This window comes from Penicillium daleae, assembly GCF_028827525.1.
Source record: "Penicillium daleae strain IBT 16125 chromosome Unknown utg000005l_segment0_segment0, whole genome shotgun sequence".
Lineage (NCBI taxonomy): Eukaryota > Fungi > Ascomycota > Eurotiomycetes > Eurotiales > Aspergillaceae > Penicillium > Penicillium daleae.
This window is the reverse complement of record NW_026623153.1, coordinates 3,211,297-3,225,991: the sequence shown is the minus strand read 5'-3', so window position 1 is coordinate 3,225,991 and position 14,695 is coordinate 3,211,297. Positions and strand designations below refer to the sequence as shown.

General features: G+C 49.6%; 9 protein-coding genes across 9 annotated transcripts; 3 read left to right on the top strand and 6 right to left on the bottom strand.

The window, feature by feature from the left end:
* Nucleotides 1–75: 75 nt before the first annotated feature.
* N7458_005342 (SDR family NAD(P)-dependent oxidoreductase) lies at nt 76–1,352 on the bottom strand (the record flags this gene model as incomplete). Its single annotated transcript, XM_056908724.1, has 10 exons — nt 76–95; nt 151–229; nt 286–348; nt 404–492; nt 545–596; nt 651–758; nt 815–877; nt 924–1,010; nt 1,093–1,237; nt 1,303–1,352. 10 exons carry the CDS (start codon nt 1,350–1,352, stop codon nt 76–78), a joined length of 756 nt encoding a protein of 251 aa, XP_056767342.1.
* Nucleotides 1,353–1,754: 402 nt separating this feature from the next.
* Nucleotides 1,755–3,914, bottom strand: N7458_005341 (uncharacterized protein; the record flags this gene model as incomplete). The annotated part of the gene is made up of 4 exons (XM_056908723.1): nt 1,755–1,953; nt 2,038–2,249; nt 2,299–3,763; nt 3,823–3,914. The coding sequence occupies 4 exons, from the start codon at nt 3,912–3,914 to the stop codon at nt 1,755–1,757; spliced, it is 1,968 nt and encodes a 655-aa protein (XP_056767341.1).
* Nucleotides 3,915–4,262: 348 nt separating this feature from the next.
* N7458_005340 (aspartate aminotransferase family protein) lies at nt 4,263–5,774 on the top strand (the record flags this gene model as incomplete). The annotated part of the gene is made up of 2 exons (XM_056908722.1): nt 4,263–4,525; nt 4,601–5,774. The coding sequence occupies 2 exons, from the start codon at nt 4,263–4,265 to the stop codon at nt 5,772–5,774; spliced, it is 1,437 nt and encodes a 478-aa protein (XP_056767340.1).
* Nucleotides 5,775–6,252: 478 nt separating this feature from the next.
* N7458_005339 (uncharacterized protein) lies at nt 6,253–6,657 on the top strand (the record flags this gene model as incomplete). The annotated part of the gene is made up of 1 exon (XM_056908721.1): nt 6,253–6,657. The coding sequence occupies one exon, from the start codon at nt 6,253–6,255 to the stop codon at nt 6,655–6,657; it is 405 nt and encodes a 134-aa protein (XP_056767339.1).
* A 629-nt stretch (nt 6,658–7,286) lies between these two features.
* Nucleotides 7,287–7,897, bottom strand: N7458_005338 (uncharacterized protein; the record flags this gene model as incomplete). The annotated part of the gene is made up of 3 exons (XM_056908720.1): nt 7,287–7,339; nt 7,404–7,733; nt 7,888–7,897. The coding sequence occupies 3 exons, from the start codon at nt 7,895–7,897 to the stop codon at nt 7,287–7,289; spliced, it is 393 nt and encodes a 130-aa protein (XP_056767338.1).
* A 285-nt stretch (nt 7,898–8,182) lies between these two features.
* On the top strand, nt 8,183–9,203 carry N7458_005337 (uncharacterized protein; the record flags this gene model as incomplete). The annotated part of the gene is made up of 3 exons (XM_056908719.1): nt 8,183–8,242; nt 8,365–8,477; nt 8,543–9,203. 3 exons carry the CDS (start codon nt 8,183–8,185, stop codon nt 9,201–9,203), a joined length of 834 nt encoding a protein of 277 aa, XP_056767337.1.
* Nucleotides 9,204–9,319: 116 nt separating this feature from the next.
* On the bottom strand, nt 9,320–11,682 carry N7458_005336 (glutathione S-transferase family protein; the record flags this gene model as incomplete). The annotated part of the gene is made up of 7 exons (XM_056908718.1): nt 9,320–9,381; nt 9,446–9,791; nt 9,843–9,923; nt 9,997–10,201; nt 10,239–10,357; nt 10,581–11,109; nt 11,168–11,682. 7 exons carry the CDS (start codon nt 11,680–11,682, stop codon nt 9,320–9,322), a joined length of 1,857 nt encoding a protein of 618 aa, XP_056767336.1.
* Nucleotides 11,683–12,127: 445 nt separating this feature from the next.
* N7458_005335 (uncharacterized protein) lies at nt 12,128–12,813 on the bottom strand (the record flags this gene model as incomplete). The annotated part of the gene is made up of 3 exons (XM_056908717.1): nt 12,128–12,540; nt 12,611–12,728; nt 12,808–12,813. 3 exons carry the CDS (start codon nt 12,811–12,813, stop codon nt 12,128–12,130), a joined length of 537 nt encoding a protein of 178 aa, XP_056767335.1.
* A 561-nt stretch (nt 12,814–13,374) lies between these two features.
* On the bottom strand, nt 13,375–14,659 carry N7458_005334 (putative ATP binding protein; the record flags this gene model as incomplete). The annotated part of the gene is made up of 2 exons (XM_056908716.1): nt 13,375–14,552; nt 14,617–14,659. 2 exons carry the CDS (start codon nt 14,657–14,659, stop codon nt 13,375–13,377), a joined length of 1,221 nt encoding a protein of 406 aa, XP_056767334.1.
* Between the last annotated feature and the right edge of the window lie 36 nt (nt 14,660–14,695).

Below are 14,695 nucleotides of genomic sequence, written 5' to 3'. Positions count from 1 at the left end.
TTCCTTAAGCCTCAGGGCAGTCAAGGTTGCAAACTCATTCCTCGCGATGAGAGCGGAAGTGGTGTACGCCGCGATTTAAGATACGTATCCGCAGTCTAGAAAGGTCAGAATTTGAGCCCTCTATTAATCATGAAGGGCATACGATCTTACCAATAACGATTTGCTGACCCGTCATTGAGGTATTTTTGGAAAGAGATATGTACATGTCGGCACAGTCGTCGAGGAAGACCTAGACGTATTGTTCAGTGGGTGTGTTATTACGAGACACCAGAAGGTGATGCTCACCTCATGCTTGAGGGCTGACTTATCTTTCCAAGCATCAATAAACTCTGAACTATATTGCATGCCCTGAGCAATGTATCAGCAGCAACTTCTTCATATGTTTTGGAGGCGAGCGACTCACCCATTCGGTCAATAGCAAGCCTGGGAGGACAGCGTTTATGCGGACCTTCGGACCCTGGGATGCCTTCAAGCATTGCAAGAGGTGTAACCCTGCAACGTGTTATGAATACTTATTTTCTTCAAAGGGTTGTGTACGACGCACCAGCAGATTTAGTCACAGAGTAAGCCATACTGCTACCACCAGGCATTATGCCCTTTTATCATCATTAGCGGAAGGACTCAAATCACCAAAGTTGAGCAAGTCATACAGCAATGGAAGACGTAGCAATGAAAACGCCACCCTCGGGATTTGCGTTGAAGGTTGGAGCGGCTGCCTTGAACAAGGTGAGGTTGCTTTTGACGTTGGTTGTCCAACACTGGAATGATGAGCTTAGTGTCGTTGCGCTTGCAGGGACAGTTAATGCAGTCTTACTTTGTCCCACTCCTCGTCATTCAACGCATCCAGATCACTGAACTTGGTAAACTTTGTCCAGCCCTTTGACAGTCAGATCTGATCTAAAATTCCGATCAAAGCTACTCACTGCATTCGAGATGATGATGTCCAACCCGTTCAATTTCTCGATCGTAGACTGAACCAGTCGCACACAATCTTGCGCCACACCGGCATCCTGTTTGATGACACATATCAGAGGAAGATCGTTGACACTCGGGTATTGAATTGTCCTTGATAATGCCTGACGCAATACGTACTGCCTGGATAGTGACTGCTTTAATGCTGTGCTTCTTCGCCAGGTCTGCAGCGAGCCCATCAGCTTGCTCTTGACTGAAGAGATAGTTGATCGCTAGGTTGCAGCCTTCGGCGGCGAATTTCTCAGCCACCACTGCTCCAAGTCCCCTGCCGGCGCGTCGAATCAGTAAGAATCTCTGATTGAAAGGAGCACACAGCATCAGAGAATATACCTGGCGCCACCGACAATGAGAACATTTCGTCCACGGAGATTATATGGCATCTTTATAATCGCTCAAAACAGAAAAGACGAGATCAGTGATTTATGAAAGGAGGAAAGTGCCTGGGTTTTGTCACACGTTAAAAGTCCCTCTCCCTCGGCGTAACATAAGCGGCCCTGAGGGCTACCCCGCAGCTGCGGCACTGCCGATGCACCGATGGCTTGACAGCGACCCGATGGGTTTGTCGGCCGAACCGATGATAAGGATGCTGTTTGTTACTCTTTTCTATGACACTGTAATTGGCGCATGAATTGTCCTGTCACCTCGAACAGATAACAGCTGCCTTCTTGTCGTTGACATACATGCTCAATTATGATCTCCATTTGTTCCTACTGGAATGAATCAGAGTGGCTATTAATTGCAAACTCATTTGTCATAACGAGTACGTCCGGTTGAGAATATGTTCAGTGCCATGCGAACTGAAAGTATTCCCAATTTGCCAATGCAGTAATATGATCCCCCAGAAGATCATCTAGCACCGGAACAGAAGGATTGAATTGAAAAACTTGGCTGCCATCCGGAATCGGGGTCTCGAATAGGTCCGATGCACCGCGATCTGGATTTGACGTCGCGCCTTCATCACTGGGTGTATTAAGATGATCCCTGGAAGGAAGTAGAATGGGATTTGAAACGACACGGCTGCAGGCTGTGTTAGTACTGTACAATACGAACTTAGAGGCCCCTTACTTCGATTGGTCAATAGTCCTGGGACGAGAGATTGGTGGCTCGGTCGAATGAATTTGTAGCAGACTGCTATCTTGATCCTCTCTTGCGCCACGAGTTTCGCGAAGATAATTCATAATGCCATCGGTTAGTCTCCGAGAGCCTTCTTTTGAAATGGGCTGATCAATAGTTTTTGACCTCTCAAGTAAAGCACGATACAAAGACAGCTGGTTGATCTGGCAAGATGTTAGAGAGAATGAGGAGATCAAGGGGCACCACACATACCCAGTATGCTGGAAGATCCCAAAAAGGCTTCAAGTTCTCCATTGCTTTTATCCCGTTTTCCAGACTTGATCCGATGTCATTTCGAGAAATAAATTGGTCAACACCAGTCTCGTCAAGGGACATGAGGAACAAATTAACACTTGTCGATGTCATCAGACACAAACCCATGAAGGGATAGACACCGGGAAATGGCGAGAGCTTTGCCATCATCCAGCCGTATAACTCAATAATCAACTGTGAGCTCTTCAGCAGCTTTACAACGGAATCTTCTCGCCATCCTGGCGGAGGGCTTTCCCAGTCATCTGGTGTCGATGCTGGGTCAAACGGACCCTCACAGGGTGTGTAGCCTTTTCGAGGAACGAATGGATAGTATTCTCGGTGGAGACTGGCTTTTGCCAGAAAGAAGAATAGATAAGTCAGCCCCCAGAGCTTTGACTGGCTGATGCTTATCATTGAAAGCGCAGTGAATGCATCGAGAGAATATCGAAGGTGGACAGGAATTTGCTCTTCCCATTCGCTTAATCTCTCGTCCAGGTTTGTAAAAGGCATTCCCGTTTTCCACGGCTCTCGCTTGTCAGTGTGCCGACCACCCCTGCCATGCCAGGCCGTGATATCGCCAAGTATGAAGAGGATACGAATCAATAACACATAGAGATTGTGCTTCCCCTTCTGCCACACAGCTGGGTCACTCAATTGAAGAGACTGATTGAACCTTCGAAAGACGAGATCTTCCTCGGAAACTGGAAGATCACAGCAGATATCTTGCTCCTGTATTCCACTTGGTCGATCTCGGCCATTGGAAAGAAGTCTATCGAGGAAAAAGCAACTCCAAAAAGTGCGACGCTTGAGCTCTCCAGCTAGTAGATCCTCGTCACCACTCTGCTCGGGCTTTCCCCAGTCAAAGGGACTAGAAGGTTTGTCCATGACTGGTAGACGAAGAATCTGGGCCATGCGTATTGCATTCCCAAGGTGAATCCATGCTCTGGATTCAAGGCCACAGCCTACCTCATAAACACAAAGTATGAGATATGTTTGAATACCGTGCAAGGATAGATCATCACAGGAGTTCTGAAGTAGCTCTCGGGCAGTGTTATAGTATTTCCAGGATTCGGCAACAGAGCTCCAAGAGCTGACTCGAGCAACCAAGGCAAGAACCCCAAAAGTCAGACTCTGAGATAGCTCTCCATTGCTGAACGTCGTTGCAAAAGTAAGCGGATCGAAGAAAAAGAGCAAGTTCGAGCCAAAATTGTCACGAAAGAACTCTGCTGCTTGCAGGAGCTCTGTTGTCGATATTTGTGATAGGGCCACAGGGTCCTGCTCTGGCAGACATTCCGATGTTGGTGATCTAAGGGCTGGCCCTACAGTAGATGAACCTTGAGAGATTCCGGCATACCGGCACTCAATTGACCGCTTCAGGCAGCTCCTGCAGGAGGGCCAGCCACTAGTGCATCGGATCTTGCGTTGTCTAGGCCCGTGAATTTAGCATCCGGCAGCAATCATTTGAAAGTCAGTCCGAAATCTCACCTACACGGAATGCAGGCAATTGGCGCACGTTGACCTGGGAGATGAGCTGGGCGGCGGCGCTTTCTTGTCTCCCTGACAGGCCCAGAGCTCATTCTTGAATAGATACAAGAGGTCGCCAGCGGTATCCAGTAGTTTGCAAAAGACCGTACTTCCTAAAAGGCAAAGGAAATAAAAGCCATGAGACAAGACTTGACAGAGTCCATGCTGCAGTGAAGGACAAATGAACGGCAGTGCCGTGGCCAATTAGTGGGTCAGGCTGGCACTGCCGAGGATTGACCTCGCAGTGCCGACAATCTATGTATTCGCTTGTCACCGAATAATAACACAGAATAATTATAGCGGGCATAAATAATCGTAGATCGGCACCAGATCAATTTTAAGAGAAAAGAAGATCTATTGAAACACCAGACCTCCCATCCCTGCTAGGTTTCATCGAGACGATGGAACCGCGGTTCTCCTTCTTCGAGGCCAACAGTACAAATGGCTCTGGAAAGCCTTCTGTGACTCTTACCCAGCTTCGACGTCTGTTAGACGACGCCATCAAAGATTATGAAAGGAACCATCCAAGGTCGCTAAGCATACACAAGGATGCACTTAGATTCCTACCTGGAGGAAATACTCGCTCAGTGCTACACACTGATCCATTTCCCATTTGCATGGACCGAGGGGAAGGGAATAGATTGGTGGATGTGGATGGGCGAGAGTATGTATCTGCTTGGGACTTTCAACTTCCAATGCCCTCTGCTCTTGCTTCATACTGACTTTTGCCTGGGCACAGATATCTGGATCTCATTGGCGAGATGACTGCAGGTCTTTGTGGCCACTCCCATCCAATCATTCAGGAAACCATCATTTCAACCGTTACGAAAAAGGGGTTGAATCTGGGTGCGACGACCGCAATTGAATCTCAATTTGCACAAGAAATATGTGATCGGTTTCCATCGATAGAGCATCTGCGCTTTTGCAATTCGGGCACCGAGGCGAATCTCTATGCCATCAGCGTTGCTCGGCAGGCAACTGGCTTATCCAAGGTCATCGTCTTTTCTGGGGGATACCACGGTGGTGTTCTGACGTTTTTTCATGGGGTTTCTGCAAACACCATTGACAAGGAAGATTGGATTATCGGAAAATACAACGATGTTGAAGGGACTCGCAAATTAATATGCGATAACAAAGGGAAAGTTGCGGCTGTGCTTGTTGAAGGCATGCAGGGGGCTGGGGGCTGCATACCAGGCTGCCCTGAGTTCTTGCACACAGTTCAAACGACAGCAAATGAAAACGGGATGGTTTTCATTTTGGACGAGGTCATGACATCGCGGCTTGATCACGGAGGTCTTCAATCGAGAGTCTTGAGTCCCGAGGATCATACATCGTTGAAGCCTGATATCACAACGCTTGGCAAGTACATTGCTGGAGGAATGACCATTGGGGCATTTGGAGGGCGAAAGGACTTACTTGCAGTATATGATCCACGGCCAGTCTCTATGCCTGGTAAAACTCAGAGATTAGTTTCACCTATCAGTCATTCTGGCACGTTTAACAACAATACGCTAGCGATGAGTGTTGGTCTTACTACGCTATCCACTATCTATACACTCCAGGTCTGTACTAAGCTCAACGCGATGGGTGATAAGTTTCGACAAAGTCTGCTTGAGATATGTCGAGATACTAGAATGGCCGTGACGGGGGTTGGCGCCGTGTGCAATATTCACTTTGTTTCGCAGAGACTATCAGAAGACATACGGTGTGTGGAGGACTTGGAAGAGATGCAGACAGAGTTTGATGCGATTCTGAAGGATCTATTCTGGTTTCATGCAATCCGCAGAGGGTTTTGGATTGCTAGACGTGGCATGCTGGCTTTGATCCTGGGAACGACCGAGTCAGAACTTGAAGAGTTCCTTGAATTTGCCAAGGAGTTCTTGCAGGAGTTTCAATCCTTGATGAGACTTTAGGCCCACCATCACTCTCGCCACCAACCTCTCTACTACTAGATTATTGGCAATGTCGAGCATCTAATTTTGTCTACCACGTTGTCGGCCCGTTCAGATGCCCATTCGCTCACTCTTCTCCACGCCCTCTGACTCGCGTTTGAGATGAACTATATGTCATATTTCTCAAGGTATATGAAGGGGCCTTGTTTAAGCCACAAAGTACAGGAGGATAGTTGTAGTTACCAGTTGGGTAAAGGCCCGCCGCATACACAGCCGCTGGCCCCCACTTGAGGTCCCTTGGCGGCTTATACCTGACTTGTACTTGCCTAGCGCCGGAGTCCAACGGGAGAGGCAGTGCTTGATCGTAAGAGCCTCCGAATCCACCTTTCTACAAAAACCCGCTTTTCCACCTGCTTAGTTCCATCTCGATTTCATACCTTCACGAAAGTGATACATGCCTCGAACTCCTCAAGTGTTTCAGTATAGAATAGTTATCAACATGCCCGCTACCTCCGAAATTCAAGGCTCTTTCCTGGGCCATTTCTTCGGCACGGTTTGGACCATCGTCAGTACCTTTTTCGGCACAACCTGGTTTCTGACTACATCGTTCTTCGGCGCAATCTTTCGAGTCGTACTTCCAGCTACGGTTGCCTGTATTATCATCTGCGGTGTGCTTTTCGCTGCCTACGTGGCTGTCTTGTCCATCGCCGATTGGATGGGATGGATTAAATTGAAGCCTATTGTCGAGAAGCAGAAAGCGCGTCACTCCTCAAAGCCCGACGAGGAAGGATCTGACGAGGTGTTTGTCGATGTTTCGAGTGACAAGAAACGAGTCGAGGTTGAAATCGAGTTTTTGGAAGAGTTGTTGCGTGTCAGGCGGGAAAAGTTGAAGAAGCTGGATTAGGATTGTCGAATGGAGGATTTGCTACATATTCGAGTTGTATGGGATGGGATATGGTCCGGCTTCATGGATAGTTGAACAATTGTGCTAAATTTGACAGCTGATCCAGCGTTCCCGTGATGGACACAGACGCCAGCGGAGTTCAGTTGCTTCGTACCAATGAACGATTGGAAGATTCCGAAACTTTGATCTCCACGGGTATAGAATCTAGAAACTACACTCTGGATACTCGTTGAAAGATAGCTGATTGGTGGCTTATACTCCCATCAAGCGCGCTGCATAAGCCTTTCATCGATGAATTGGGCATGGGTTGGAAGTTTGAAACAAGTATTATTGTCCTCTACCATTGTGGCGTGGCTCCATCTTGAGCCCAGTTGCCAAGTACAAGTCCAACGAGCCATCTCAGGCTGACGGCCTTGGAAGCGAATCAATAGCGTACCAATTTGTAGAATCTGACAGTGGTCCTGCTCTATATCAGCAAGAGCTTTTTTAACCTTCGTCAAGATACTCATACCAGAGAGGAGCAAAGTCATCAGATAGGGGGTTTCACGTCGTGTCTTCATTAATCATATCATCTACCATGTCTGAAGGAGCAGGGCCAGCCGCGAGAAGCTGTCACGGTTGTTGTTGTATCATAGCAGTTTCTCCTCCAAGTCACGCTCATCGAAAGGGTCTCCGAACTCATCTGTACATGTATCAGTCAGCCAAAGTTCATTATGGCCATCAAGATCGCTCAATCCACCACGTACTCAAGTTGAAGTCTTTATCGATCACCTGCTCCATCGCTCGTTGGTACTCGTCCTGCGCACGCTTGGTATTCCATGCCGCGATGGGCTGTTCCGGACCCTTCCCGGGAATATTGCTAGCCTCTCCTTCTGTTCGAGGCCTGAAGTCGGTTGTAGACGAGATATCGGATATTTGCTGGGGTTGTGAGCCGGGAGGGGAGAGCTCGGACGCGGGAGCCGCGGTTTGGGCATTGTGAGTTGGAGTGCGGGCACCAGTACCAACGGCGTCAGAGTCAGAGTGAGGAGAGCCGACCGAGGAGGCCATCTCCGAATCGCCGTCAGGGTCTCTGGATCCTATGTGGAGTGGTCAGTTGAGGAGCCTGGGCCGAGGTGTTGATGGGTTAAGAACGCGGAGATGGGTAAACAGTAGAAGGTGAAAAGTAGATAAGTTTGATGAAGTCCAGTACTGAACCGGTGTAATATACGATCAGAAAGGTCCAGAACTTACCGACAGCCATCTTGGCGGTAAAGAACGAGAAGCAGATTGGAGGTGAAAGTCGTGCAGATCGAAGCGGCGGAGGCAATCAAAGGGCGGAGCTGAGGAGCGGAGATGGAAGCGGATGGGGGCGGTGGCCGCCTCACGTTTGGAGACCCGCGAATTTTCTTTTCTGACTTGTCTAACCCCCAACCCTTTGGATACTCCTTGAACATATCACGTCTTGCTTGTCACTTTGAGGAAATTTATTTTTACCGCCATTGACTTGACCTTTCTGCTGTTTTGTTTAGTTGTCTTTCCGTGGGCCATGAGTGCAAAGCCTGAAGTCCCCGATGCATGGGATGTGGACTGGGAGTCCCAAGCTGATGTAAGTCCTTATACTTCCTCTCGATTTGGTGGAGGAACCAGATCTGCTTAGACTCTGCCCTGCAGCCATGGGCCATAATACTCAAATTATGCCGCTCTATACTGACGTACTGGGATGTACAGAAACTCGGGGACCAGCCTACCCCGCCGCCTGAGAAGAAAGTCTCCTCCAAAGTCTCCAAAGCCCAGCGCAGAGCTCAGCAGGCGGAGTTTAACCGGCAATTATGGGCGGAAGCGTACGTGTTGAATCTACAGGTCCCATTAGAGGCTCTTGAAGTTCTAAGCAAGGTCTCCGTTGCAGTGAATCCCCGCAGACATTCCACTATGTCGAAGCTCGATCCGACGTACCCCTCAAACAAGACTTTAAACCGGCTGTCACACTCCTTAGTCGCCGGCCTCAAATTGCCTCTCGGCAGTCATCGTCTTCCGGTGGGATAGATGGGGCGACTGCTGGCATCGGACAACTGGGCCTGGATGATGAGGGCGACTCAGATGAGGACTCCAACAAGCCTCGTCAACCAACCTTCGAGGAACGGCAAGCGATAGCTCTCAAAAACCGTGAGGAGAGGCAGCGGAAATATGAAGAGGCGCGAGAAAGGCTGTTTGGTAGCCCTTCTGCAACAACTTCGGGCAACTCGTCTCCAGGAAGTACAACTCCCCCTCGCCAAAACCAGCCTGGTGAGGGACGAGGAAAAGGAAAGGGCCGAAGCGGCCAGCGGGATTACAAAGAGAAGAGAGATTCCTCCACTGCCTCGAACAAGTCGAGACAGCAGCTCTACGATCCAACAAGTCCAAACAGATTGAACGGATCGACCATACAGAGGCGAGATCGTCCTCAGGGGGACCGAAATGACACCGACAAGCAGAATGCTCCTCAGCAGCCATTGCGAAACCCTCGAGGTCCTGATGGAAGTGGAAGGGGCGGCTTTGGATTTGGTACCAGGGGCGCTCGTGGGGGCTAAGAATACAGCATGTCTTGTGTTCTTCATCAATTGTCCTCCCGGGCGTCTAACATGCCCATCGACCCATCTCACATCAACGCATCCTTCCAGGTGCAAGCAGATATTCTAAAGAGAGACTAAGGAAGGCCCCGTCCTGAATTGATTGCATTCGCAACCTGGGACGTGTTAGGCCGGTTCTCTGAAAAATGGGTCAATATCCACTCTCTCTATCCAGGTCGTCAAAGTGAGACCAAGGGACCTACCAGCATATCGTGCATAGCTGTCCATATAGAGTTCGTCTGAGCTCGTTGTTGCCCGTACGTGCTCATTGGTATCGATAGCGTTTACCCAGGATGCCCATCGAGTTCCTTCCTCCGCATCATGCCAGCCTCGATACGGCTTCAAGACGCGACGAAGCCGGATGACCCACGGGGCAGCCTGCACATCTACAAAGGACATGTGCGGTCCCATGAAAAAGGGCCCGACAGGGTGCGCGGCCTCGATGAGCTTTTCGAAGGCGTCCCGCAGCTCTTTCGCATTCTCGACTTGCTTCTGTGGGTCCTGCTCTTGCAGAACCCGGTAGAAATTGGGCACGATGTTCCGGTTGATCTGCATATGTCGTTAGCAAAACCATAGAACCGACCACCGGAGCTTGCTCACATGGTCGGCCCAGAGTCGACAATGGGCACGCATCTTTGCATCTTCTGGAAGAAGTGCTGTGCCAAGGTTCAAATCTTCCAACTAGATGCACAGACTTTGTCAGAAATAATGTCAACCAGGTGGTGAAGCTCCCCTTAGTGGATGCCTGTCTTACATATTCCATGAGCACGGTGCTTTCATAACACCCCCAGTCATCATGTCGCAAAGCTGGAACCAGCCCCCGTGGGTTCACCTCAAGCAGTGACTGAGGCTTTAGATATGGATCGACCTCGATGTACTGGTAGGGTATCTTTTTCATTTCCAGCGCTATCCATACTCGCTGCACGAAGGGACTTTGCGCAGAGAAACATCGAGTCAGCCTGAGTTCAGTTCAACGTGTGTCAACAAGATTCTTACCAGAAACAGCCTCCATAGAGCTTCAGCCTTGAGTCCGCTGAATGTTGGACTACCGTCACAGCGGCTTGGCCTGTTGCTTTGGTGTGATAGGACTTCTGGCCCGACATGTTTCTGTTCTGCTAAAGAGCGTTAGACTCCTCCGATTTGAGATTAAAAAGTAAATGAAAATGAGAATTTCCGAGAACGAGATATCCCAATGACTTTGTCCAAGTGAAGGAGTGTGACCTGTGGGTGACAGCCGATCTCGACTGTGACGTAAAGGCAAGTTCTGCGGGGACGCCAAGCCGACGCCGGGTTTCCCATACATGCAGGCGCAACAAATTAGAGCAACGAGAGACATACCATACTCTTTTTCCTTTCCTTATCTTCTTTCAAAAGAATGCGCTGGACACTACTCTTCTTGACTCGATCACTGTCCTCCAGAGTATGCTGATGGCCACATCCCAGTCCCTGACCTTGGGTGCCAGTTCCATTGACTCGTTGAATGGTGAAATACCTCTTGCCGTTTGCTCCAGGATGATCTCCCGGTAGACCGGAACTAGGAGGCGCAGAAAGCACACCGAATGCGCCGTTGCCCTGAAGTGGGAACATGGAATGCATATCGGGCAACATGTCCTCCGGGACGGCCACCTCCTCCAATACACCGGCAGTAGGAAAGTATTCGGTGATTTTGATCTTGACATCGCAGAGGTCTCTCTCCCGTGCTACGCGCTTGCGCTTTTTCTTGTTTGGATCATCCGATTTGGGTGTACCCGATGCGCGACCTTTCAGCCGGCAATCCCAATAGTGAGAGGCGAAGGGCTTGCGTTTGTATCGCTGAGTGGAGCGGTGGGAATAGACATTGTCGATATGGGGGAAATAGATCTGAAACCTGTTACATGTTTAGTGGCCGAGTCTAAATGGGAGCGGAGTAAGATAATAATACTTACTGTTCTTCGGTCAGGGTGATCATCTCATCGACGTTGAATAACATGTTTCTCCAGATGTCCAAGTCCGGCGGGTCTTTGAAAAACTTCATGCCTTGAAGATGGCCAGGGAAGCTGTCCATGAAGCTTGTTATATCTGGCGCATCGGCTACAAGCGCCACATAATCGTGTTGTGGAAAAGCCGAATGTTGTGGTGCCAATTCCACGTTTGATGATTCAGGCGCAATGGTCGTCATGTTCAAGGCCTGGGCATGATGGGGGGCTCCATTGAACCGTGATACCGGAGGCTGTATAGACCCTTGCGCCGAGGAGATAGAGTTCCGCTGTTGCGGTACATTACGATGTAATTGTGCAACATGTTGGGATGGAGTAGATATAGACTGAGGTGGTGGCTGCCGAGGCCGAGGAGCCGAAGGGATGTTTTCGACGGGTCGGAAACCTGCAAAGGGATTTGATGTGCTGAAGTGGTTGATCTGGGAAGTCTGAGTGGGAATTGATACTTCATCGACGGTCGGCATCGACGAAGCTATGGGTCTTCCTCTACTTGGGCCCTGGTGTGAATCCATTGGCGGCATTTGGGGCCGCTGCTTTTGCGGTGCGGAGAAGGGAAGAAGCGGAGGTTGAAGCGGCGAGGGATGTTTGTTCCCCGCTTTGTACGTGCGTTGTGGTCACATAGATTGCAGCGAGATTTACTCCCCACTAGTCTTGAGGCGGCATATTCTCCTCTACAATATTATAGATGATTTGAAAAGAGAGCAGGCTGTCCTGCTGCGTACCTTCGAACTTGTCTGTTGAGCAAAATTCCAATTCTAGTATCGCGAGACCAGTGACTACAGGGAGAAGAAACAAGCTTTCCTTGATCATCAATCAACCATTGATAAGCACATGCACTACTTCAGCCGAAACACCACTCCCAAATAAATATTGACTGGACATAAACATCAAGACAAGAAAAAGTTTCGATCAAAGCTTTTTCTTGCCGGCATGCTTTTTAGCAGCCTCCGAGTTAGCAAAAGGAAACCCGGTAGTCCTCTTATCGGCGCCCGTCTTGCGACTGATCTTGCCATCACTGCTTGCAAAGAGCACACACCAAAGGCCGATGAATGCTAGAACAGAGCCTCCAGCCACTGCGACCGCAAAGAACCCCTGTCCCGTGATGACATATCTGGTGTACGCATAGAAAGCAGATATGGCATGGAAGAAAGAAGTCACCATGAGGGTGGGAAGGGCGTAGGGCGCTTTCGGATCCGACTCCTCGGTAGTGATGGGTTCGGAAATTGAGGATGTCAGAGGAATGGAGCCGGTTAGCATCATGGTCAAGATGGCAATGGTGAAGAGACTAAAGCCCAGGCATCGGGCAAGGTAGATCTCGATAGCTGTCCATCGCGGTTAGTATAGTCTCCTCCAGCTGGGAGATGGTAGAACGAAAAGAGTAGCGTGACGTACCAGATGCTGGCCGAGTCTCATCTAGCAGTAAGGCCACAATCATGCTGGGGCCTGCGATCAGTGTCAGACTCTGCAGCGAAAGCCATCCCGCTGTCGAGTAGGTATACGCTCGGAAGACCTTTTGCGCAACTGTCAGCTTGCTATTTCGTCGAGTGATATGGCCCTCTCCACAAGGCAGATGAGCATGTGTCACTCACATCCATATTGAATTGTTGGGGGATTCAGTATTTTTCAACGCTTGACTCGATACGATAGTTGCAAAGTCTGCTTTTGCATTTGGATGTTCTCGGCAGACGAAGGAGCTGGTAGCCTGGAAGCTATCAATAATGTGACGTCACTCGATTTGTCCCGTTTGCAGCTGACACGACTCGTGCCCCAGAAGTACGGAGATAGATACAGCAGGATAACTGGTAACAAATCAAAATGTGAGAGAATAATCAGAAAAATACCTTACTGAATGGACATATACGGTAACTATAGTTAGTGTTCAAACTAGAGTGGGCGCCTTCTCTTCTATCACCTTGTGGCCAGAGGCTATGAGCCGAAGACAAACTTCCGTCTCTGCAAGGACTTCACGAAGACTGTACCCTTCTAGCCATCTGTTTGATACGCACTCAATTCTTTCCATGGTTCTTTCAAAATTAAAACCATATGTCATTTTATTTGCAATGTGATAGTATGAAACTGGCATCCAATAGCCACCAACACCGTAAACCCCAGGAAGCCCAAGACATCAAATCAACTCCTTGTATGAATACCCATGCTCATTGATTAATATTGCTCGCCCGCAGGTATCTCGCGAAGCTACTGTCTGCCTCAGATGGAACACCCTGAGAGCCCGACAGAGCCTGCTTGTACCGCTCAGACAGGCCTTCATCATCGCCTGCACTGGGTCTGTAATCGTAGTCGTAATCACCATCACTGAAGTCTTCCCCATCAGCCAGGCCTCGCTTGATAATCTCATCTTCCTCCTCATCCTCGGCCTCGCTGACAGTCTCTGGCCCGGTCTCAGGGCCCTTGCGTTCTTTACGCGCTGATCCAGAGACACTCATGTCCTTCATAAGCTTGCCTAGCTCCAGTTCGCGCTGGGAGGACTTTTGTTCTTCACGCTCCTGCCTCTTCCGCTCAAGCTCAGGTTTATAATCGCGCTCGAATTCCTGGCGCTTCGTCTCAACGGCCTCGAAGAACTCGTCGACACCATCACCAGTCATGGAGCTTACACTAACGACACTCAAGTGCCGATAGAACTCCTCCAGCATCAAACTCATGCTGTTCAGAAGAGAGCCCATGTATCCACTGCCAGCGCCGAAGCCACCGGCGCCACCCTCACCACCAAAGGCGCCGGCTTCCTCCTCTTCGCGCAGGGCGGCCTGGAACTTATCAAAGTCGGTCATCCATTCCTTAGCAAACTCAGCATCCTTAACATCAGTCTTATTGAAGACTAGAATCATTGGGAGCTTTGTCTTGTAAAGAATACTGCATGCATACAACATGTTGCTCATGAATGTGCTGGTCGAGCTGGCGCGAGGGGTATCGATGATGTATGCGATGACAGTCGGGAAAGATGAAGCCAGAGTCTCCAAGAAGATACTGCCCGAGGCACTCCATACGAACACCTCGATCTGGCCGGGAGTGTCGACCAGAATGTGTTCGATTGGCTTCGCAGCGGGGTTCTCAGGGTTCGGTGCCGTGCGCTTTTCAAGAAGGGCAATGATTTGGTCGACTTTGGTTGCGAAAAGGTTCAGGGATGTCAGAATTCCTCCGTTGGGGCCGAGATTGTACTGCTTCATCACTTCCTTGTAGTTGATCGAATCTCGGATATCGATGTTACTTTCGAAGGGAACTGAGTGCACCGCAGGGTCGAGGTTCATCACGTAAGGGACTGTCTTCTTCGAGTGAAGGTGCGAGTTGATTCTTTGCATGAAAGTGGTCTTTCCGGAGCCTACGGAGGCAGGTGTCAGTCTCTACCACAGAATGCACGACTCGAGACAAAAGCCGATTCTTACCTGCCATGCCCACGCAGACCACGGACACCGCCGGAGACGCCATAGTGAAGTTGAGTCCTCGTAAATTGTCAGGTTATAT